At 36.1% G+C, this 25,595-nt stretch overlaps 4 protein-coding genes and 1 long non-coding RNA gene across 5 annotated transcripts; 3 read left to right on the forward strand and 2 right to left on the reverse strand.

Annotated features, from left to right (window-relative positions):
- On the reverse strand, nucleotides 3,149–4,421 carry LOC109950391 (non-classical arabinogalactan protein 31-like). The gene is made up of 2 exons (XM_020568976.1): nucleotides 3,526–4,421; nucleotides 3,149–3,447 (listed from the first exon to the last, which is right to left on the reverse strand). Exons 1-2 carry the CDS (start codon nucleotides 4,190–4,192, stop codon nucleotides 3,149–3,151), a joined length of 966 nt encoding a protein of 321 aa, XP_020424565.1. The 5' UTR covers nucleotides 4,193–4,421.
- LOC18770107 lies at nucleotides 6,860–7,579 on the forward strand. The gene has a single exon (XM_020568977.1). It carries the CDS (start codon nucleotides 6,860–6,862, stop codon nucleotides 7,577–7,579), a length of 720 nt encoding a protein of 239 aa, XP_020424566.1.
- Nucleotides 9,251–12,838, reverse strand: LOC109950462. Its single transcript, XR_002272683.1, has 3 exons — nucleotides 12,423–12,838; nucleotides 12,275–12,329; nucleotides 9,251–9,632 (listed from the first exon to the last, which is right to left on the reverse strand). It is a non-coding gene; the product is annotated as an uncharacterized LOC109950462 (long non-coding RNA).
- On the forward strand, nucleotides 14,675–15,504 carry LOC18771838 (uncharacterized protein At2g29880). Its single transcript, XM_020568978.1, has 3 exons — nucleotides 14,675–14,702; nucleotides 14,897–15,237; nucleotides 15,340–15,504. Exons 1-3 carry the CDS (start codon nucleotides 14,675–14,677, stop codon nucleotides 15,502–15,504), a joined length of 534 nt encoding a protein of 177 aa, XP_020424567.1.
- Nucleotides 17,850–24,178, forward strand: LOC18770497 (carbon catabolite repressor protein 4 homolog 1). Its single transcript, XM_020568148.1, is given in 14 exon segments — nucleotides 17,850–18,661; nucleotides 20,525–20,540; nucleotides 20,543–20,602; nucleotides 20,604–21,281; nucleotides 21,400–21,486; nucleotides 21,598–21,681; nucleotides 21,771–21,857; nucleotides 21,953–22,039; nucleotides 22,172–22,225; nucleotides 22,321–22,412; nucleotides 22,504–22,618; nucleotides 22,764–22,911; nucleotides 23,009–23,174; nucleotides 23,738–24,178. Coding segments are annotated over 13 exon segments (1,812 nt in total). The 5' UTR covers nucleotides 17,850–18,503; the 3' UTR covers nucleotides 23,155–23,174; nucleotides 23,738–24,178.

Raw genomic sequence — 25,595 nt, forward strand, 5'->3', positions numbered from 1 at the left:
CCATATTAATTAAGAATTCATTCTCTCTCTCTCTCTCGTCTCATTAATTATCTTTATTTAGTTCTTTCCCTTTCCCACTAGACTCCTGTTCATTCGCAGCCTCTGCAATTTTATGCGCTCTCTTTCTTCCACATTCATCATCCTCCTGCTATCTTCTCTTCTCTACTAATTAATTTGTTGCCTAAAGCAAATAAGAGGGAAAAAAAAAAGTAGCTATATCTTCTATATGGTCTATTGAAACAAAGAAATCTTCCATATTTTCTCTACTAAATTGGATTTTCTTCGAGTTTCTCATATGCTTTGCTATGTTTTAGCTTTAACTTTATATTCAACATCTTCATAACAATATTTATTGAAAAAAAATTATTATGCGATAAAAATAACATTAAAATATAAAATATAACCAACTAGATTGTACGATACTATATATTAAAATATAACATTATTAAAAAAAAATGTAATAATTATTGGTGGGAAATTGTAAGATGTAGAGGGGAGATGAATGAATGGAGAAGAAGAGAGAGACACAGAGATGCAGAGGGACGAAGGGCAAGAGCGAAATAGGAAATAAAGAGAATGAAAACTGAGCGCGTTACTTCCATAACTCTAAACTAATTTTGATTGAACAGAAACAAAAACCCAGTTTCTCTCCAACGCCCACAAATTGGCTAGATTAATGTTTCTACTCTGCAACTTGTTGTGTAGATTATTAAAACAATGATTTATCAATATAAATCTTAACTCTAAGGATTAATTGCTAGTTTGTGATTTAGATGGAATGGTTTGCTGAAATTGGATGGCTAGTTTGTGATTTCAGGGTTACTGAAAAAGCAAGAAGAAGAAGGGAGGTGGTTTTTTTTTTTTTTTTTTTTTTTTGAGTCAAGAAGAAGGGAGGTGGTGTTCATGAGAAGGCACGAAGAAGAGAAGAAGAAGAAGTGCCTTGTGTCAATAAGCCATGAAAACTTATTTAAATGAAGAGAGAGGAAATAAAAAAGTCAATTAAAATTTATTTTCTATAATTGCTTATTTAAAGAATAAAATAATTAATTTGTTTAATCACATCCATTGATAGTGGGATAATCTAAGGGTTTAAAATTTGTGTCAAAATTTGTGTCAAAAATATGGTGCCATGGATCCGCCTCCTATATATATATATATATATATATCAGTCCCCTTCTATTGAGGGATCCCTCAAATAATTTTATTTGAGGGACGCCTTTTAGGGTACCCTACAATTTTTTTCCCAATGATTCAAACCATCTATTTTTTAGGTCTTCATTCATAGATCATCCTTACAAAAAATTAGACAAATCGGAACCCGTTTCGATATCCAATTGTGTCTTACAAAATCAATGAACACGGTGCTTCAAGAAAATACTAAAATTTCAATAACTCAATTGAGTGGTCAAATGATATTTGATTCAAGTGATTTTTTGTAGAGATGATCTCTGAATGAGTATCTACAAAATAGACGGTTTGGATTAGTGAAATACAATCCGGAGTGGGGCCTACAAGGAGTATCCCTCAAATAAGCTTATTTGAAGGATCCCTCAATGAAAGCTCTCTGTATATATATATATATATATATCTATATATATAACTTTAAATATCATATGAGTATTTCAAAATACTTTTAATATGTTATTTTACTTATTGAAGCTGAAGTTTTAAATGTTTTATAAATGGAATGGCCACAACAGCCTTTGCGTTGGAAATTCAAATAAGGCAATTTGATTTTTTGATAAAAGGCGACAGAAATTTATTAGATAAATGGGAAAAAAGAGAATAAAGAACAAAGATTGTGCAGGGGTTCATCCTATTAGCAGTATGCGGACATGGGTAAAATTGAAATTGGTTTTTAGGTGAATATGTCTTAAACTAAGACCAACTAGACATATCTTAAGAGAAAATAAATCGTTGTACCAAGCTACAATATGACTAGTCAACAACTAGTGATGGACTCAAGAACATTGCTACAACAATAACCAGATCTGTAACCAACCAATTTAACTTATAAGCCTAGAAGAATTCTAAGTGACAACCTAGGTACTCAGAAGGATCTGTCAATCTAGGACTCCCCAGTGCTAGCAACAACTGATCAAGGTGTGTGCATCCATTCAAACGTTTTACAAGCAACCAGAATGATAAGCAGAATGACTTAATGAAAGTATGCAGATCAAAAACACACAAGCTCAACATCAGAACATGTTCACCTACAAATCTACCACTGGGAAAAATTAGGGGTCGTTATTTTGACCAGGCAATCAACTAAGCACAAGAAGATTCTTACAAAGATTAAAACTCTCGAGTTTTTGTTGAAAGATTAAAACTCTATTTGATCAATAAAATTGTTTCTTTTATCAAAGAAAGACTCACTTGAAAAATCAAACATTGCTAAATATAAAGATCGATCTTGGCCAATTGCTTTTTTCCTTGACAATAATATTCAAATTATTCCCTCGTACATAGAATATAGAAATTTATTTGCTCTTTCTTTTATCAAAGAAAGACTCGAACAAATTGCTAACAATTGAAGAATCAATAACAAGCATAATCAGTGCCAGCAACATTGGCAATGCATTCATGTCCAGCATCATTGTGTTTGTTCCAACACTTTTGCCCAGTACAACTGCTCTTGGCATCTGTTTTGTGCATAAGTTTGAGGCACGTTTTTGGTGATTCAAAGCAACTGCAAAATCATCATGAATTTTAAATAAAGTGAATGGTGATGGCCAAAAATTTAGGCCTTGTTTTTTAAACAGGATAGGACAGGATTGGGCTATTTAGCACCAATCATGCCTTTAACAAAACAAGGGCTTAATTAAGACCTGGACTAATTTTGGTCCACTTGAAATCAAGGGCTTAATTAAGCCAGGTCCAAACCCATTTTATTGGTAGTCTTTGATTTTTTTTATTTTTAAGTTTAATGATAGTAGTGCAACAAGGTCGAGCAATTGGTATTCATTCAGAATGCTAGCAGAATAAAAGTAATATATAACAAAGCAAATAATAGAAGCTGTAATTCCTGAAGTTTATTAATTCATTATTATTATTATTATTATAAAACAAACATCCAGGACATTCTGTTGGCAATAGCACATTATTACCCTAGATGAAAACCAGTTCCACAGAGACAACTGCAAATAAATTAATGATGGCATTTAGGCTCGAAGGCAAATGGGCCAACGGAGTAGAGGAAAAATGGGAGTTTTCCGGAGACAAATGGCTTCTCTGGCTTCAAGATGGCACCCCTTAGACCACCCTGGAAATCAGACGGCTTAGAGCACGAGGCAGATGGTGAAGAGACAAGCGAGACCTTGCACTTGTGGACCCCATGGGAGGTTATGTGCTTGGGTGCCGTGATGAAGAAGTAACCCTTCTTGTCTGTCTTGGCTTTGACCACTAGTGGCTTCTTAGTGTCGTTGCACTGCAGCTTCACAGTAGCCCCTGCAATTGGGTTTAAATTTGTTAATTTGTAGAAGTTTATAAATCTATAAGGTAGACAAATAAATTTGGATGACTAACCTTGAAGTGGTGAGGCACCCAAGAGGGTATCAACCTTAGAGTACTTGCAGGATTTGCAATAGACAATGCCTTGAACCGCTACAAAGCTCTTTGGTGGAGATTGTGGAGGGTGAACCGGGGGGTGGCTTGGACTGGGGGATGGTGAATGGTGAGTGGGAGGGTGGCTAGGGGGTTGAACCGGGGCGTGGCTAGGTGGGTGAACCGGTGCGTGGCTGGGAGGGTGACTGTGGTGGTGGTGACTTGGTGAGTGAGCCGGTGCATGGCTTGGAGGGTGAACCGGTGAATGGCTAGGAGGGTGAACCGGCGATTGGCTTGGTGGGTGAACCGGAGCGTGGCTGGGAGGATGACCATGGTGATGGTGGTGGTGAGTTGGTGACTGAGCCGGTGCATGGCTTGGAGGATGAACCGGTGAATGGCTTGGTGGATGAACCGGTGAATGGCTATGAGGGTGAACTGGTGCGTGGCTGGGAGGGTGGCCGTGGTGGTGGTGATGGTGGTGACTTGGTGAGTGAGCCGGTGCATGGCTTGGAGGATGAACCGGTGCATGGCTTGGTGCATGAGAATTGGGTGCCAAAGACTCAATTTCTTTACCAAGCACAATGAAGCAGCTCAGTAGAAGCACTGAGATCTGCACAAGCACTAGACCTTTTGCTTGAGCGAATCCCATATTTTCTTTTCTTTTTTTTCTCTCTACTCTCTTTCTTGAGGGAGCCGAGAGAAGAGAGATCTAGAGATATTGAGTGAGGGGCTCAAGGAGTGAAATTTATAGGGGGAGTAAAAGAGAATGATAAAAGCAACTAAATCACTGACTCTTGATTTGTGGGAATTTGAAGTGATTACAGGATGCAAAAATCTGTCCAGGAGCTTCATAAATTTTTCAATCATTCATTGAAATTCTAAATCAGGTTTTGTTTAAATCAGACATATGCATCTTGATTGATTTAATCAGTGATTATGGGATGTGAAAATTTGTCAAGAATTAGGCCCATATAATTGATACTTGCAATATGCCATGATCAAATTAGTTGCACAATATTTTCAATTTGTACAGATTTCATACAAATCACGGAAGCTAAAAAGGGTATTTGGTTTAATTTTAAAAAATAATAATAATAATACCCAGTAATCCACCAATCCGCCTTGAAAACTCACGCCCAATTTAGGATATGAAGGCTCTTTGCTCCTTCTGTGATGAAGTTCAATTCTGGCATTTATCAGGAAGTCAATTTCACGGGGGATTCTGTGGCTAGTTTAAGTCATGCTTTCAATTCTTCCCGTTTGTGGGAAATGTTGCAAACTCATTTTATTTTGATCTTTTGGGGAGTCCGTGCTTGAGAGGATTTCTCTGGTAATTTCCTTTTTCTCATAAAAAAAACTGAGGCCCAATTAAAAATTATGCCTGATTATGAGGGCATTAAGCCTAAGTTGATTAAGCCCTAAGACTCTACGGGCAGAGTTGTTGAAGCTGAAAAATAACATAAGGGCAGTTTTTTATTTTCTAGTTGAATTTTTTTAAGGATAACTATTGAAATAAAATAGAAACTTAAGGGCAGGTTTGGTAATACCAAATAACCACAATGTAGGAAATGTTTACGAATTTTCCTCCTTTCCCATCTCTCTTCCCTCTCTCTCTTTAATCTATTTTGGTAATTAAACAAAATGTTACTAACCAGAGTAAGAAAATAGCCGGCAAGAACCCCATCAGAGTATTCCTTAATTATATATGAGTGAGGTGTAAGGTTCAAAGAATCTATCTTGTTACATGTACTTCCAAAATAATTTGTAACTCATACATGCATAGATCAATACTGCTTGTTTGAGCAACCAAAATTGTCAATAGATCGAATTAACGTTAAATGGGATACATACATCCAAATTACCAAGCTCAGAAAAGCAACAAAACTAACACCCTAAAAAACAAAATTAAAGCAGACAAAAGTTGCACAAACAACTCTATATCTTACATCGCTGGATTAAGCATGATCTACAAAAGAACAAACCTAATATGCTACTGAATCCACAACTTCTTTCCACCAACAAACAAAAGGAACAAGTTTTTTTATTTATTTTGCAAGGGGCTTATAGCTTAAATGGTTAAGAGTAGTTATCTCTGTACCTAAAGTCTTGTGTTTGTATCCCCCCTCCCCTAATATCACGTGTATAAAAAAAATTAATTTAAAAATGAAATAAAAACATTGCCAAAGGGACCACAATTTGGTCTAGTAACCACAATTTGAGAGTGTGTGAGTTTGAAGTTATAAAAATCCACACAACAAGATTTTTGCCGAGTTTTTTTGTAGCAATGGTCCCTTAACTATACTCGGAGTTACATGTCATTCAACTCCAAAAATAGTTACAAAGGTTAGTCAATTAGGTGTTGTGTTGCTTTTATTTGGGGAAGGAATAAAGAAAGAGAACTAAAATCTAGAAGAATCTATGATTGTAGTAGTAATCTACAGAGAAGAACAAACCTAATATGTATACGTATATAAAGTACGGCGGAAGTAGAGGTCGACATCCCACCATGTTGGATGCCAATTTTGAGCTTACTCACTTTCATAAAAAATAATGAGCCTCTTTAATTCTTTTTTTCTTCTTTGGTTATGTTGGTATTCCCACCATGTACCCCATCCTAATTAGAACTAAGGGCATCATGGCTTTAAGTGGGATGCCAATTTTGACATCAAGCTTGATGCCTTCAAATTAATGTAGTGAAAGGATGTGACTACTCATTTTAAACAATTTTATCATTCAATTCTTATCATTACATGTCACGTGCTATATCGATTGAAAATGCTCTTTCCAAACTCTCTCTCACCACTTAATTAAAGAATAAGCCTTCTTTAGCTAATGCGGTGGTGCATCGCATTGCTCGTTAAGGTTAATTAACACACCTTCTTGGTTTAGGATCCTCTTCCAATCATTTACGATGTTTTAGTTGAAGATTTTTTGTAGTTTCGTTGTTTTAATGTTATCGCTCGTTTTCAAAAAGAAAAAATTTTCTTTACTTTATTGAAGTAAAAAACCAATATATATATATATATATATATATATTATGATTCTAGTCAAAATTACATCCAAGCGGGGCTTTAGCCCCCCCTATGTACCAAAATTTTTTTTTTACATCCAAGCTAATTAGGAATCCATTAACTTTAAACGGTAAAAAAATAAAGTAAAACCTATTCCTAAAAATGTCCTAAATTCAATTTACCTCTCCCTCTCCCTCTCTTCGTTTCTGTACTGAGCTTCATGTATTTAACCCCTAAACCTTGTAGGTATCCTCATTCTCCTCCATTGTTAACTGGCCCTCCCCATTCTTCAACATTCCTCAAGCATGCTAATCGATGAGAGTGACTACTATTGTATCCATGTCCGGAAAACAACCGAAGAACCCACCCTCAACAACCTGTCCCAGAACCAGAACCAAGGAGTTCCAATCAAGTTCGAGCTCTACAGCTCGACCGACAACGCTTGGACGATGGCAGAAGATGATAATTTTGAACACCCTGTACGAATTATCCAAGAACCACTCGACCTCATCACTGAAACAACCATTAGGGTTCCTTGTGCCAGCTCTGCCGAGCTATTATCCAATACGGGCAGGCACACAGTAGTCCCCATGGTCACTGAGGTTCTCAACACTCTAAACATCCCAGAACATGAGCACCAATCTGTTGTTAACAAACTATTTAGTGCGTTTGTTGAGTCTCAAGACCTCACCATTGAGCCTGATAATATTTTTGTTGTGGGCATAGAGCACGTCATTTTCCGGATGCACTTTGTCAATGATTATCAAATGGTTTATGGTCTTGGCTTCCCGTTCGTTCCCGCGACGGCGTCGTCCATTGAGGGCTTGGAGGAAGTGAGCGTTGATGGCTTGGATGGTACTTGTGTTATTTGTATGGAGAACTTTGGTGAGGATGATTTTGGTGGACATGCTCGTCGCTTGCCTTGCTCTCATCTTTACCATGAAGATTGCATTGTTGAGTGGCTGGAGACCAGTCACTTGTGTCCTGTGTGCCGATACCCGATGCCTCATAATAATGCAGATTAACATGATTTTTTCTGCTATATGAATTAGAAGTTTAAGTATAATCCACATATGTTGTGTCAATTGAGTACTGTTTGTTTGCTTCTGCAATTGAATGGTTTATTTTCTTCAATTAAGACTCTAACAGTTGGCTGTTTCTTTCTTATGATTATTGATTCTGCTCAATAGGCTCAGGTAGTGAAATGTAATGTGTTGCAATCATTAAAATTTTTTTACAAAAATAATTTGTTGCAATTTTTTTTTTGAGGATCTTTCTTTTTGAGAGAGGCAATAATATACTAAACTCACACACACTACACTGATGCTAGGACTCAAACCCAGAACTACCTGGAGGAGCAATTGCTCCAAACCACTACACTATAATGGGTCCTTTGCAATTTGTTGCAATATTGATTCAACAAAACCTTGAGCTTAGAGCATCTCCAAGGGAAGAGGCAAATGAAATAGGCAAAATTGTACTATAACAACCTATGTGGCACGTTGCCTACCCATTTGTCTCATGAAAAAAATTGGTCACTCCAAGGGACTAGGCAATGCAAGTCTACAAACTATTATTATATTATTTATTTTTATCTTTTACATTTACTATTATATTTTATAAAAAGTATGTGAGAGAATGAATATGATATTTTATTATAAAAAGTAAGTGGGGTCTAATATACCTTTTCACTTTGAAGTAGGCAATATTGCCTTATTGGGGAGAGTAGGTATATTTTACCGTATGGTTTGCCTACTCATTTGCTTCTTCCCTTAGGCACCGTTTGGTTCACAGAATGAATTTGAGGGGAAATCATTTCTCATGTCATTTCCCAAGGGATAGAAAATGAAATATTCATTTCTCACGTTTGGTAATGCTGAGAAAGTAATCGGGAGATAGCACTTTATTTCCTTCCACATGTTTGTTTTGAGTAGGAATGGAAAACAAAGTTTGTATAAATTTTCAATTATACTCATATTAAATTAAATAAATAAAAAAAGAATGCATTTAATGATATATTGTAATTTTAAATTGTTAATGGGGACAAAATAGTCATGAAAAATGTGTATTTAAGGTTGGTTCATTTCCCCAAACTTTCCCATGAAGAGGGAAAACAAAACCCAAGTTGGGAGGATGGCTTCATTTTTCCCCTTACTTTCCCATGGGCTAGGCAATGATTTCTCATGCCTGAACTTACCAAACATGGGAAAATAATTGATTTCTCATTCTCAAGTCTCATTTCTCACTACAAGGAAAAACCCTTTTGGCGACCACCGGTTTTGGTCGCTAAAAGCTGTCAATTCGTCGCCAAAAGCCTTTAGCGACGAAAGAATTTCGTCGCTAGCTTGGTCGCCTAAGGCTCGTGGCTGAAAGTAAAAGTGACAAAAGGTGACGAAAAAAAATTTTCGTCGCCAAAACCTTTATGCGACCAATTGGTTTCGTCGCCTTTCACTAATTAGTTCGTCGCCTATAAAGACAGGTTCCCGCAAAAATACCAAAATTTGCCGCGAACTGAAGAAGGATTAGGCGACCAATAGATTGGTTGGTCGCCGATAGTTTTTGGTGACTACCAGATTTGGTCGCTAAAGCTCGCACAGTTGGTCGCTAAAATATGTATATTTTGTGTTTTTATTTATTTTATTTATATTATGTTTTGTGATAATTTAACCTTTTGTGCATTAACATATTGTAATTTCGAAAAACAATAAATTTAGATCAATAGATCAATAGGAAATTACATGAATACAAATTTCTCTCATTCAAAAGTACACAAGTGTACTAGTCATTCAAGTACACATAACATATCCAAATTCCACTGAAAGACTGGAGGCCAAGCTCCATATATTCTTGCCCTTGGTAAACCCAAGTTCTGCAATCATTATTTCCCCACTCTAAGACTATTACCAAGCTTGTATACTATTTTGAACAAAACAAAATACATGTATACTATGCCTTTTGTATCCTCAAGTTTTGTAGTCATGATCTTTAACACCTGTGGGATAGGGGCTGTGATCTAATATCGTGGAATTCCCAAACACTCCCAATTGTTTGCTTGACCTTCTCAAACTCATCATCTTCCTTTACAAAAGAAACAAAATAAGGAAATATGCTCAAGAAGATGCCAAAACCAAGAAAATTAAAATTAACATATATATATATATATATAGAGAGAGAGAGAGAGACCAAAACTGAAATTCACAATCTTAACTAAATAAGCCATCAAAAAAGAGTTCGACATAAGAAAACTGATTGCTGGTCTTCAATAAACCAACTTTAAAAAATTGAATTCATTTTTCATAGCTCTCAATATCGATTGTCAAAGCATACCTTTGTGATAATAACAGAAATCAAATCATCAATTACCACAAATAAAGAAGGGAAACAGTTACGAAAAACCAATGTAAAGACTAATATTATGCATGGCACAAACCCATTAGATAACATAAATCATAAAATCCAAAGTATAATCCACACCTTAAATGGAACCAAGTGTAATAGGAAGAAGAGGTTCTTACCTCAAATGGTCCTCTGTCCAAAACCCCAAACCAAATCCTTCCACCTCAAATAAATTTGACATGGAAAAACAGGATACTACCCCGGTAAAGTTAAAGACACCTAAATGACATTGTTCTAAACACATTATAAGATAAAGCGAACTGAAGGGTAGATGGTCTGGGGGCAGAGAGTGGAAAATAACTCAAGCCATCAGAAAGTTTTGGGGAAAGAGAGTGGGTATGCTTAAATGAGTACATAGAGGTTACAGAGCTTTTTCTCACAAAGGAAGCATCTCATATTCTATTCAACCTATTTAGTGAACTAATAACAATAATAACAATAGTGCAGAAGTCCTTGGCAGAGCTATGCAGGTATTTTGATTTAGGACCAGCTTTAATTTAAAATATAATTCTTTCTAGTGTTAAAAATTAATAAAAACACAAAGACAATGATATATCTAATTTCTCAAACAGAAAAATTATGATGTGGACCAAAGGGGCATCAGCAAGGTAAAATGAAAACAAGCTGCAATACCCAAGCACCTTAAGACTTAATTGCACTTCCTAGAAAGAAAGAACTCTAACCCACCTGTAATGCCAATGGCATATCATTTGAAAGTTAAAGCACAAAACACTACCTTATCAATCTAAATCACTATAATCATCACTGTGATTACTAGATTGCCATCATGTTGTAATCAATCACAACCTTAACCGGAAGACCTCAGTGCCTAACAAGATTTCTTCTTCTTATTATAGTTCATCTTGCACATTACAAACACAAAAATAGGAGCACCATACTACACTGAAATAAAGAGAAAAAGATCAACCTTGTTTATCTTCAACTACACACTGTTTAGCTAACAGTTTCAATTGGATAATGGGAACAAAATTTTAAGCAAAAATGAGATATACCTCTTTTCGTTAATGAATATAACTCTTAAAAATCAGTTTAGAAGTCACTCTCCTTCACTCCCTTTTCCAAATCAAGGTCCAAGAAATTAATATAGGTATTTGCAGTCATCAAATAAGTTCATGTGTATAACAGATTCCTAGAAACTTATTGCTTCAAATGAGAATTTGGTTTGGTTTCAAACAACAGAAAGCAATTCCTTATAGCTAAATCTTCTAGCAAAATCAAAATGGCTACTGCTACATCAAACCAGAGAAAAATAGAAAATCCAAATCAAATAGGCAATGTATGTTTTTAAATAGCTCCTCAACTTGATTGCCAATTCACAATCTCCATTAGCCAAAAATGAGAGAAAAATTTCATCTCAGATGTTTGAAAATCAGATACGCAAGTTCCTAGTCATGTTAGACCCACTTCAACTTCAAAATCCTAGTCATGTTAGAAAAACTTTCCCAAAGGACATACGTATAATGTATAACAGCAACCTTTAGAATACTCGCTTCTTCTCGGTTGAAATTTAAACACTAGCAAAAAGATCTTTTAAAATGGAAACAGGGAATACAAAATTACATCAATAACATATACTTATTCACAGTACATAACCAAATATCTCTTGCAGACTAGAGACCTTATCAATTTAAGTGAATTCATTGAAGTCCTCCGATATATGAAAAGAGAAGGAAAAAAAAATTATCTCTTGCAGACTAGAGACCTTATCAATTTAAGTGAATTCATTGAAGTCCTCCGATATATGAAAAGAGAAGGAAAAAAAAATTATAATGCAGGGTCTTTAAAAGTTAAGTTTCAAAAGAATATGAGCCAAACAAGAATTTTTAAAAGGCACAAGAAAGAAATAAAATGGTGGCACAATTTTTTATTTCTAATAAAGAGAGGGAAAACAAAGGATGCTGAAACCTACCATCTACAACAATAGATTCACAGCCTAGCGTTGGTCTCTTGGTTGTCTGATGGGGCCTTCAAGTCTTTAATAGCTACAATTATCCATAATGGAAAATTCTCAAATGGCAGTGCTCAATCAAGGTTGCTTCTCTTTTATTTGTTCTCACAGTTTACATAAATAAAATATAAAAAGACCTTAAGAATTAAGTTCTTGAATGAAAGCTTAACAAAGAAATCTGAAAAATGCTGAATCACTGCAAGATCCAGCAAAGAAACAAAGCATCAATTACAAAACACCACCAGGCAACGCAAGCACAAGAAATCTTCATAATAATAATATATAAAAAAGGTAAATCTTAACATTTCCATGATTCCAAACTCGTAACTCAAAATATTCAGAGAAGTTTTAATACCTAACATAGAGACAGCAGATGAGAAGTGGTTGAGGGGTGGTCGACCACATCGTTACTAAGACAAAAACCAACTAAATTTTATTTTTACAGAATCAAAATCAAATAATTACAGAAAAATAGCTAAATAAACAAAAAATAATAAAAGCACCTTTGAATCAGAGTTGGTATGTGGCTGAGCACATTGCAGAGAATCTCTAGTATATGTTGTTGTAGCAGCAAGTGGTTGGCATCGATGAAGGGTGATTTTGGGAAAGAGAGTGAGAAATAAGGACCATGAGAAATCTGAAGGGGGATGAAGAGATAGTGGGTATATAAGTGATTGGCCGGCATCGTTGGAAGATTTCATTGCGAGCGTTCGTGGAGGACTTAGTTGAAGGCATCGGTGGTGTGGAAGACGGTGGAGAGAGTGGATACGAGAGAAGTAAATTGGGGGAAGTAACGGGTTAGGGAAATTTTTTTAATTTATAGTCTCCCAGAATCAGCCACCAAGCTATTTGGTTGCCAACATGTCAAATAAGGAAAACGACACAGTTTTAATACTTTATATTCTTTTTTACAGGAACAGCGACCAAAAAAATTGGTCGCCAAGTTTCAAGAAATATTTGGGCGGTATCTCACAAAATATTTTCGCGGCATCTCAAATTTAGAGACGACGCAAGCAACTTTAGAGACGACATAATTTAGTCGCCAATAATTTTCAAGCTTAAAGGCGACCAATCTTGTGATTGGTCGCCAATTCCTCCCCTAGCGACCAAATCTTTTGGTAGCCATTCGGACATATTTTCTGGTCAATTAGTTAATAAATTTGACGAAATTATTGGCGACGAAATAAAAAACTTTGTCTCCCATAACCTTGCTTGGCGACCAAATTTGAGTTGGTCACAAAAGATTTCGTGGCGAAAGAGGTTTTTTCTTGTAGTGTCTCATGAACCAAACAGGGCCTTAGAGATGCTCTTATAAGGTATACAGGATTGCTCTGACACAAGACTCCACTAGCCACCTATAGTTTAATATAATAAATAAGTACCCTAATATAAAATCATTCTCCTTATTTTCCTGATGAGAAATTTAAAATCATTCTTTGTTTAATATCTATGACATAAGCATCTTAAAAGTTACATATATACGAAGAATCATTTTAAATGTGAAGTTTAAATAAAAATTGAACTGATATTTTATTGACATATCAAACTCATTTTGTAATTTTCAATTCCCTTTTGTAAAAATCTTTATGTCATCTTTTATTTATCACAGAGAGGTAAATACTACTACACCAATAGTTAGTCACGGTATCTAGTCCTACGGTGTTGTGGATAAGTCATGTGAGGCTACGGGGTGTATTCAATTAGGATTTTAAAAGACTATTTTTGGATAAATAAGTCTTGTGGTATTCAATTAAGACTTTTAAATAATCTAAATAAGTCTTGTGGTATTCAATCAGGACTATTATGATATTTTAAAGATGGTGTCCAAATCTAGTGGTATTCAATCATGACTTTAAACAAGTAACAAAAAGTCTTTTGATATTCAAAAACTTGCTAATTTCGATGGATTTTTTTTAAATTAGGAATTTGTGTGACTTTTTAGTGGGAGGTATAAATACCAAACCCTATAAAAAATCTCACCCTAACCTATCAGATTTTTTATGTGAGATTTTTTTTTTCTGCTAGAGAAGTTGAACAGCTCTTCGTGAAGTTCTTCGTGAACAAGGTTTGCTTCCTTCTCATGTTGTGTCTTGTTGCATTTATTGTCTGTATATTTGCTACATGCCTATACAACAAATGGGAGAATCAAACAATTGCTGTTTATGGTCTGCATATATGGTTTTGATGGGTTAGCTATTGTTGCTCGTATTGGCTTTGGTGATTTGTACAGGCTTCAACAATAGCAAGATATAGAATTAATTGCCTTAAAGCTTACTTCTGATGGTTAAAGATTTCATATAAAGAAAAACTACTAGTGTCACTTTCTGATCTTTATTTTCATGGATGGAATGTCGATCTACATACATTTACACTTTTGTTTTATCACAATACCGCTATGATTCTATGTATTAATTTTGACTCCTTGCTGTTTATGGTCTACGTATAAAGATATATATATATATATCTGCGTTTATGGTCTGCGTTTATTGTCTGTTTATGGCTATCATATACTGTATGGTATATATATATATATATGGTCTGTGTTTATTGTCTGTTTATGGCTATCATGTACTGTATGGTCTTATATATATATATATATATATATTTCATTAGTGTTCTTTGTGTATATGGTCTGCGTCTTAGGTTTAATTGTGACGTGTATATAAACAAGATTTGGCAGAGACAATTGCCAATTCGTATCATCCTAGCCTTTACATCATATCCCTCTCCTACTATTAGCAACTATGTCAAAGACATGGGACTTGCCATTAATATTCACCAAAGTTAGAAAGAAAATAGAAAATAGGGACATGAGTGAAATTCTTTTTCAAAGTTAGAAAGAAAATAGAAAATAGGGACATGAGTGAAATTCTTTTCTTTTTTTTTCTTGTTTAGTATGATAAGTATTCTTATGAAATAACTAATAAATTTCTTATATATGTTGTAGTAGTAAGTTAAATAGGGCATTCATAACAAGGAAATAACAAAGGAAAGGGCAAAGAGAAAGAGAACTATGAATCTTGGACTATGGACGATGCCAATGAATTGTTGCACCTCTTGGTGGATGCTAGCAATACTGGATTGCATGATGCTAATGGGTCACTTAGCAAGCAAAATGTAGAAAGAGTGATATTTCCTCGTCTTAATGCGAAAATTAGGTTCCCAAAAACTTATAATCATTACTTGAGCCGAATGAAGTGGTTTAAGAAGCAATATAACAAGATGTCTACGCTTATGCTTAACAACTCTGGCTTTGGGTGGGACCCAATTGCAAAGACGTTAACTGCTAGTGATAAAGTATGGAAAGATTACTTGAAGGTGAGCTTAGTTCATAATCTTTTAAATATAGTAATAGCTTACTAGTTTAGTACAGTTTGTTATTTGCAATATATTAACAATGAATAATTTGTTCTTTGCTAGTCCCACCCAAGTCACAGTAAACTTCGAGAAAAAAGTGTAGTTGATTATGAGGATTTGAAGATTGTTGTTGGGGGTGGAACTGCTACTGGGAATAGCTCCATTGCATGGACGCTGATGATACCGATGCAACAACTTATGGGGAAGAAAATAGAGATTTCGGGATAGAAGACTTTTCATATGATCCTAACAATGATGCGTTCATAGCACCAAATCACTATGAACCATCCTACCGGCCTCCATCACAATTTTTAAGTCAGCGCCTCCATTTCCATTTAAGACACAAGTAGAGCTTGTGTTAGCATGTGTAGCACTACATAACTTTCTTTGCAAAGAGTGTCGTTCTGATGAATTTCCAATTGAACCAATAGACGAATCTTCATCTTCAGTATTACCAGTTAATGAAGAAGATAATTTGGAACCTATTGTTCAAACCCAAGAGCAGCATGAGAAAATGCTAATGCATGGAGGGCTACCATAGCTTTAAATATGTGGAGAAATGCTACTTAGGAGGACATGAAGCTACATCAAATTGGCTATTAAAAGACTGGGAAAACTTTATTGGCTTTTACTTTTCTTTGTTAAAATTGTGTTTCTTTGTTATCATTTTCATTGACTCTTGTAACTTTGAATGTTTGCTTAAATAGTCTTTTAAAATCTACTGGACTTATTTATCCATAAATAGTCTTTTAAAATCTCAATTGAATACATCCATCTTTTTTTTTTTTGGGTGAAGTGTCAAAAAAAAATTAATGAATCTCCATATTTAACAATTATTACCCCATTCCAAAACGGAAAAAAAAAAATGATAAGAAATTTCTTAATAAGCCACTTTTTTTCCTAGTACTACTCGATTTAGAATTTAATGTCAACTCAAGAACTGTTTCTGGTCCCTCGACACCTATTTTTGAGTATCGATGCATGTACAACGATGTTCATGGCTGACATTTTGTCTAGGCTTAATTTTCCACATAATGTGCATGGAAATTTTACTCGAAAAATATTTGACATGGTTGAATCTACACACTCCACCATGGGGGCTGGCGCCATTGTTGTGACACTAAAATATCTGATCATTGTCATTGTGGATCTCGATGATTCTCAGGTTAGTGATGATGATCATGCTAGGGCTATGCATCAGTCCATGGAGACATATAAAGGCAAGTTCATTCCAGCAACCGCCTCGGCCATCAAGGGTTTGGAGAAAGTTAGAGTGGAGGGATTGGGTTTGGGAGCTGATAAGGTGTGTGTTATTTGTATGGAGGGCTTTGAGGCTGGTTTGGGAGCTGATAAGGTGTGAGAGTTCTAAGAAAAATAAAACAACAATATACACTGCCGCTATCACCACTTCTACAACCACCAAATTTTCATGACCATCATCACCACCAACATCGCCACCGTCACCATACCAGTTTCCACCACCCCGCATCTAGCCTTCCACCACCACCCCTGCCCCACCTTACCACTAATAGCCCCATCATTAGCATCATACATAATGACACGATCACTACTATCACAAGAAGATAAATATTAATTTTCATGTTTAAATTCGTTATACTTTTAGATTAGTCAAACAAGTAAATTTACAAATTCTAGAACGTTAATTTTTAATTATATTATTTTATTAAATCATAATCAACAATTCTCATATTGAGTTTGCTAGTATTAATTGTCAATGTGCGTGTGAACAACTATGATGATTATTAGTCATACACGTGTGGTTATCTTATCTTATGATGAGAAATAGATATATTTATGTAGAGTCTTGTGTTATTGCGGGGTTCCTTATTTGAGAGGTGCACTTTGTGAGGCTCACTCCGCATTGTTTTTCAATGATCCAAATTATTATCTTTCAAGTCTTTATTAAGTAATCATCTTTCATTAATAATATCATACAAATGTAAACCATTAAGGTACATATATTGTGATGAAATAGATAGACAAACATGGTTTATTAACTATACACACCTAATCAAATGGTTATACATTTTTCAATTTTGGTGATTTGTTGTAAGGATGATCTGTGAAGTAAGACTTTAAAATTAGACTGTCATCTCGTTGGAATACAATGCATATAATGGATTCTATAGGAGCATGTCTCAAACAAACTTATTTAAGTAATACTGCAATTGAAGCTCCCTCTATTTATGTATATTCTGCTTTTAGTTTCATGCGAAATATCGAGTATTAATAATTAAAGAGCAACACAATGTGCACGTGAACAATTCTATAAATAGCTTATTAGTGTGAAATTCGTACCAATCAATGATTCTCAGTTACAGATACGTAATTATTTCATAAATAAATAGAAAATAGGCTACACTCAGGAATGAAATATCTTCTAATTACCTTTTGCCAAATTTCTAATAATTTTACCTCAACTTAGAAAATTCATCCAATGAGTCAGTCCATAAACAAATTGAAACTCTAGCCATTTTCGAATTTACAAAAAACAGAGCACATGGAAGTTGGAAACTTGAAACCAAACACAAACACAAAATAAAACACTCCCAAAAAAATATTTATATATAAAAAATAAAAACAAGAGAAACCAAAGCCAAAACCAAAGTCGTAGAAAGACTCGTATGGTATAAAAGAAAAGAGGCAGAGCCACCTCTTTTCTCTTCTCTCTCTGCGTCTCTCTTAATTCAGGAAATGGAGTTGGAGCCAACAAAGATTACTTTCACTTCCTCTGTAAAACCCTAATTGTCGATCCCCCCTCCCCCTTCTCTATTTTTCTCTTCTTTTTCTCTCAATAGCCCCCACGTTCTCTCTCTACAATCTTCGATCCCTCTCCGCTAATCGATCCACTTCAATCACTTCTCAAAAGCAGAGGAAGAAGAAGACCCTTTATTTATTTCTTTGCCCTCTCTGAAACCCCGAAATTTCCCAATCCAAAGCTCTCGATCTGCGGCGCTCGATTTTGGGGGTTGAATTTATTTATTTATTTAGGGTTTTGGGCTTCTCGGGTCCGTCAAGGCTGGCGGGTATTCGGGTCAAGTAAATGGCGGATCCGCCTGGTATCCGCCTGCGTCGCACGTGTGGTTTCTTCGAACAAAGGCTTGCTGTTGTGTGTGTATTTTCTCGATTGGGTAGGATAGGGTTACGTTCTTGCTGTGAAGAGACTGAAGATTTTTGCTGCCTAGAGTGAGAAGCGAAAAAAAAGCATGCTGAGCGTGCTACGCGTGCACCTCCCTTCGGATATTCCCATTGTAGGCTGTGAGCTCACGCCATACGTACTCCTGCGCCGGCCTGACAAGACTGTCACAACAGACGATGTGCCCGAGTCGGCCCCTCTTGATGGCCACTTCTTGAGGTACAAGTGGTAAGTGTCAATTTCCCCAATCAATTTTAAGTTTTGTTAGGTTTTTTTTTTGCTGCTGTGAATTTGGTTTTTCGGGTGCTTCTATTCCTGAGATTTTCTGGGTTTTGAGCTTTGTTTGTGGCCTCTGGATGGTGTGAGGTTGTTGTTGTTACTCAGGTTTAGGCAAAGATTTTAGCTTCAAGTACATCTACAGGGAAAAAGCTTCTGGGTATATAGCTTTGATGCATATTTGTAGTTTTACTTATATTTATGCTCTCCGTCATTTCATGGGTTTTCATATGATTTCACAACATCTTTTTAAGTAGGGGGTTTTTTTTTTTTAACAAAAGAAAACGGTTTCTTGAGATATCTATGTCAATGTTGTGTATTTGTCTTTTTACATTCATGAGTGTTTAATTTATATTCTTGAATTTGAATACTCTAGATATACAGCATTAATTTCTTGAATTGTGCAATTGAATGAATTGCAATAATTGAAAGATCTTAATAATATCATTTACTTTAGAATAAAAGGCAAATGATTTGTCACGGATTCAGTGGCCATATGACACATTGCAACCGGGCCAAATTGCGTGATGAGTTAGGCTTTGCAAGTCTAGAATAGTATGTTATAATAAGAAATAGTAGCAGAGCGATGAATGCTGAAACAGCTGTAACATTGCGAAATGTCAAAGTGTCGATACCTGTTTGGAAATCCAGGTTGCATTACTACCATTTTTTGCTACTACACATACGTTCAGGAGTGCATACTCCTCCAATGGTATGTATTAAAAATATGTTTCGAGAATTTATTGTGTGGCTGAGTGGTTGGGGCTCATAGCTCCACTGATAGACACTTACCGTGCAGCTACCGATATAATTATTGTGCGGCTGTGTTGTGATGAAAACCTACTGTTTGGTGGGGCTTACCGCCGATTGCACCTACGACCAGAATTCATCTCTCTCCCCCTTCCTTGGATCCAAAAAAAAAAAAGAAAAAAGAAAAGAGAAAAGAGAAAACCTGATGAAGGAGTTTTGGCATACTTTTTATTATCTTGCCATATTCTTTCGTGGGTTTCTTCAATAATAACCAGTTTTTGTAGGCCCATTAGATAACTAACTTAAATAAAAAATAAATTAAGAAGTAACCTGTTTTGGACTATGTCAAGTCCGGGCCATATTTGAGATTGATTTCAGATGTGGGCTGATGAGATTGGGGGTCGAGATCTTGACCCACAGCTTGACTGGCGTGTTGACCTCATTGTGGTCATTTCAAGTCCAAAACAGGTTAGTTTTCTAAGTTTATTGAAAAGGGGATAGTTTCAATAGGCCTGTGTAAATGGGTTATTTTACAAAGGAGCCCTTCTTTTGTTCTCCGTCTGATGTGTATTTAACCTCAATTCTTATCCATGGATTATACAATTTTACGGCACAAACTAGTTAGAGTGTATCTTTTAAACCTTTTTTAAATATGCAGTTTGCAATAAGTCATGTCAGGAGCCGGACTAACAATTTTCGGTCATTGAGGGGAAGAAGAAAATGTACCCATTCCTTTAAGCTTTGTGCTATGCAATTAATGAGGAGATTCCCCCATTAATGGCCAAATATTGGGTATTTAATTTGCACAGGATATTGAACGCTGTGATAATAGTTGATCGAATCAGCACAGTTCAGTGGTTTATTGGGCTTAAATTTTATGCCACTTTCATTTTTTATGCAATTAACAAGGTGACGTTTCCGTCAACAAATGACAAATTATTCGGTGTAATTTGCACCTGATACTGTACGTAATGATAGATCTTGTAGTTGTGCCCTTACTTATAGTTTCTGGTTTAATGGTGGTTTCTGTGATTTACAGTGGCCATTCTGAATCTTGATTGCCAGGTATCGTATACAAAAGTGATAAAAAAGTTGGCTGTCTGCAGTATACATCCATCCGAGCAAGCCACATTGCAGTGTCTAGGTTTGTGTCAAGGCCAAAATACCTGTTACCAAAAGTTACCATTGTTCTCCCAAGTGCTTCTCAGATGCATGGCAGCATCACCGTGTTTTGCATGACCGTGCTGCTAGTGCTGTAAATGAAAATGGAAATGAGGAAGAAGAGGTGTTTGGGCGCTTCAATAGCTCTGGATCTGGAGTACTCAACACTAGTCTATCTGGATCAGTGTCAAGCACGAGTTTGACAAATGGTTCAGCACCTTTATATCCTGCGGCTGTTACCCAAAGGAGTGGTGGTGAAACATGGTTTGAAGTGGGACGCTCTAAAACGTATACGCCTTCAGCTGATGATATTGGGCATGTTCTTAAGTTTGAATGTGTTGTGGTCGATGCTGAATCAAAAGTACCTGTGGGACATGTCAATACCATATTAACTTCCCGTGTCATTCCAGCACCCTCTCCAAGTCCACGCCGTCTGGTTCCTGTCAATGGAGTTGATGTGATGGGGCATTTGGATTCAGATGGCCGTATTTCATCTTCTGGAACTTTTACTGTGCTTTCGTACAACATTTTGTCTGATGTGTATGCCACCAGTGAATCATACAGTTACTGCCCCTCGTGGGCACTTTCTTGGCCTTACCGCAAACAAAATTTGTTGCGGGAAATTGTTGGCTATCGTGCAGATATTGTTTGTCTTCAGGAGGTATTATAAATCTTACTTTTGTTGTCTAGCCAAATCGGAATTCAGAAATGTCTTATAGATATTTGGATGTATTGAGTTATGCATTATGCATGTAAAAACTGATTAATGGCCCTCTCAGGTTCAAAGCGATCATTTCGAGGAATTTTTTGCCCCCGAGCTGGACAAACATGGTTATCAAGCACTATACAAGAGAAAAACAAATGAGGTGGTCTGTTACTATCCCTTATATTTATTACAGCTGCAATAAACTTCTTATTCATTATGGGGTCATAGATTTAAAAATTTCTTGCCATTAATTTGCATTCTTTGGCGTCAGGTTTTCACTGGGGGCGCACAAGCAATTGATGGTTGTGCAACATTTTTCCGTAGAGACAGATTTTCACATGTCAAAAAATACGAGGTTTGGAGAAAAAGAGAGGGAGAGAGAGTAGTATACATAAATTTTAGTTTTATTTGGTTCTTCTTAGTATGGAGTTTGTGTTAATGCAGGTTGAATTCAACAAGGCTGCTCAGTCTTTGACTGATGCCATGATTCCAAGTAATCAGAAGAAAAGTGCTTTAAATCGATTAGTTAAGGTAGGTTTGTTCTTTATGAATTTTATAAGTTGGACCTGATCTTTTTGAAATGATCTTGGTCTATGATGCTCATGTCTGGATCTCAATATCTGTAGGATAATGTTGCGCTCATAGTGGTTCTGGAAGCAAAGTTTAGCAATCAGGGAGCTGATAATCCTGGGAAACGGCAACTTCTTTGCGTGGTATGAGATGCATGTTGTATTGTTATTACTCCTAGATGCTTTTTGTTTTCTTTTCAACTGCCTTGACGCCAATGCACGGGCATCCTTCATGGTGTTTTTGTAATCATGTTTTTCTCGTGGTATGGAGTACAGGCAAATACACATGTAAATGTCCACCAAGATCTAAAGGATGTCAAACTCTGGCAGGTAACTCATGTTTCTTAGTTCTGCCATGTGCAGTGCATTTGTTTAAATATTTTCAAGATGACATTGGATTTTGCGTTTTTCATGTTTCTTATCAGGTTCATACTCTCTTAAAAGGATTAGAGAAGATAGCTGCCAGTGCAGATATACCGATGCTGGTGTGTGGGGATTTTAGTTCAATTCCTGGAAGGTCTGTTGATTATTTCTGATGATTTTATTTTGAATTGAAAATTTATTACTGGTATGTTGCTTGCTTAAGGTACTGCTGAACTTTGTTGCAGCGCTCCTCATACACTTCTTGCTATGGGAAAGGTAGATCCATCACATCCAGATTTACAAGTAGACCCTCTTAATATACTGCGCCCTCTCAGCAAGCTGATACATCAGCTTCCACTGGTAATACATGCTTTGTAATGTACTGGCTTGTTTCTCAATTGTTATTAAAGTTTTTTTTCCTTTTTAATTGGGAGGGGAAGATATACATGTTTTTGGGTTCTATGGCTTGTGCTGATTGTGGCTGAATCCTTATTGGAACTCACAGGTAAGTGCGTATTCATCATTCGCAAGATTGGGAGTTGGTCTAGGTATGGAGCAGCAGAGAAGGAGAATGGACCCCACCACGAATGAGCCATTATTTACAAATTGCACTAGAGATTTCATTGGTACCCTGGATTACATATTTTACACCGGTAAGTTTACAGATTACAAATTTGTTTGAGTTGTTCATATTTATACCTCTTTTGATAGATCAATTCTTCATAAAGCTATTTAATGTATTGGTTGCAGCGGACTCTTTAACGGTGGAGTCCTTGTTGGAGCTCTTGGACGAGGAAAGCTTAAGGAAAGACACAGCGCTTCCTTCCCCAGAGTGGTCATCAGATCACATTGCACTTCTAGCTGAGTTTCGCTGCAAGCCTAGAATTAGACGTTGACACATTGTACTTCTAGCTGGGTATGCTCTCAAATCTTTTTTGTTTCCATCTGATTCCAGATGAATATTTTATGGAATATGTATATTTGGTCTTGGTTGAAAAGTTTGTTTGAAGGGCTTCATGGTTTTTATCATTTACTAATCATTTTTCACAGATATAATGAATTACAAAGTTTGAGCTATCTATTTGTTTATTACTTGTTGACCCTTTTCAACTCCAGTCCATGGAAGTCAATTTAGGGAAATTGTTGGCATGAGGGGGGAAGGTCAGATGCACTAGTGAAATGCATCCAATTTAAATTAATTTACAATAAAGTGTTTTGGATTGTTTTCCCTCCTTGAAAGGTTCAGAGCGTGGTGCTTAGAATACTGTAGTTAGATTGATGATTGTATCGCCAATTATGCCAGTGTGACATCTGCTTAGTTGGTTCTGGCTAATATTAACTCATGCTTGCTTAGAGGAGGCTCTCAGTGTGAAATATCCTACATTATTGTTAAGAGACTTGTGTTTTTTATGCAAATTAAATGTATAATTTTTTCCGCTTATGTGGTTCTTGTGTTTATTTCAACCTCAATGCATGTAGGAGAGAGGTCTGGAGACATCCAAGAAAAAGGCTGAGAGAGAAGCTGCTGGATGAAGTTAAGTTATTGTAAGAATGGTAGATCGTGCCCCTAGTTCTTTCCAGGTATCTCCTTGTGGGATCCTTGCAATGATCTGCTTTGTATTATGCCACCTTTGTCTTATAGAAAAGTTATTATGATGCCCTGCTCAATTGCCGATCTCGTTTTTGCCAATAGAATTTCTTAGATGCTCACCTGCTGATCGTATCATCTTAGTCTTAATCCTGTACTCTAATCCCTGAAAGGCAAGTGGTTAGTGGCCTGCAATTGTTTGCTCCCTTTCTTTTTTATACCTTGAGTTCTTGAAGCTCTTGTTCACAGCGCCCTTTCTCCTTTTTCTTCCATTTTAATTTTTGGTAAGGGAACAAAGGATAAGGAATAAGATTTTTATTTTATTTTTTCCGAAGGGTTCCCCTTTTCTCTAAAACAGCTCTTCTTGTTTGAAGCAGGAACTGCATTGGTTTTCTATTTCAGTGTAAATTATATAATAGTAGCCATATGTGAGGTTGCGTTAGTCTTTGTGTGGTGTTTTCTATTCGTAAGTGAATGTTGAGAGAGAATTTCCATTATTGAGCAAGCAAAAGGAGGGAATTATTTTTGAACTCAGGCAGTCAATGAACGCTGGTGCTACCAATCAGAAATTTAAAAAAAAGAAAAGAAGGTAGTGTGCGGTTTCATTCTAAATCTTATTGAACGTGAGCGTACGGTCGACCATGAACGTGAGGGTAGTCAATTTGGGCCGGTAATTTGGGCCATTGTTGAACAATTCAATTGAAGAAGGATGCACATAGGGTTGATGGGTTACGTTACAATCGTGGGTTTGGAAAGTGAATTGGAACGCATGTCTTCCAAAATGCTTTGTCAACAAAGAGTTCTGCTACCGGTTTTGTCAACGAAAAAAGTTCAAGTGGTTAAAAAGCATTTACTCTTGTATATGAGGTACGAGGTTTGGTTTCCCCATCCCTCAATATCACTTGTATTTAATTATGGTCATCGAAATTTAAAGGATTATAGTCATCCACATCTGGAAGATTATAGAGATCGTCCAATTTGTTCAAATGATCCTCAACTATTTCTCAACCCTAATTTTGCAGTCCTTACCAATAAACCAGAAACATGCAAACTTGAAGTTACCAATCTTTCAGCATCCTACAAATGCATTATTATGCAGTGCTATGCAAGCCTTGCAAGAATTAAACTAAAACAAATTTGGGAGATTCACTATTATATTCAATATATGAGTCCAAATTATAAAAATACCATATATGAAACGGACTTTAAAAATACATCCAAAGCTCATTTACAACATAACAAAGTGACTTTTAACTTCTTATAAATTACAAAATTGCAATTGATTTCTTAAAACAAGCCCAACCCCAAAAGCTCGTAAAAACCCAAAACACTCAATAGGGCATCAAAGTAATTTAATAATCAAAATTAAATTAAATAGAGCCAGCCGTTATTTTTTGGGTTTGTTTATAGAAATTAAATGGTGTATGATTTATTTGCATTTTTGTACTAAGAATGGGTATATGACTAAATATCTCAACAAATTTTCTCTCTTTTATAAATCCTTTTCTCAAAGGTTTCTAGAGCCTTTCCGTGTCTGACATCTGCCTCCTCCACAAGAAAAACTTGCATGTTTCGAGGATAATCATGCGTGGCAGAACATGATTGGTTGCAAGTTGTTACTTGTTTGTTTTCTTAAGCTTGGCTTTGTTTTAGGCAAACAAGTACAAAGAATCCGTCCAGGCCTTGGAATCAGAGTCAATCTCATTCCTGCAATAAGCGTCCCTTCTGTCTGCGGATGTATCTGAATGA

Source organism: Prunus persica, chromosome G7, assembly GCF_000346465.2.
Source record: "Prunus persica cultivar Lovell chromosome G7, Prunus_persica_NCBIv2, whole genome shotgun sequence".
NCBI classification, from domain to species: domain Eukaryota; kingdom Viridiplantae; phylum Streptophyta; class Magnoliopsida; order Rosales; family Rosaceae; genus Prunus; species Prunus persica.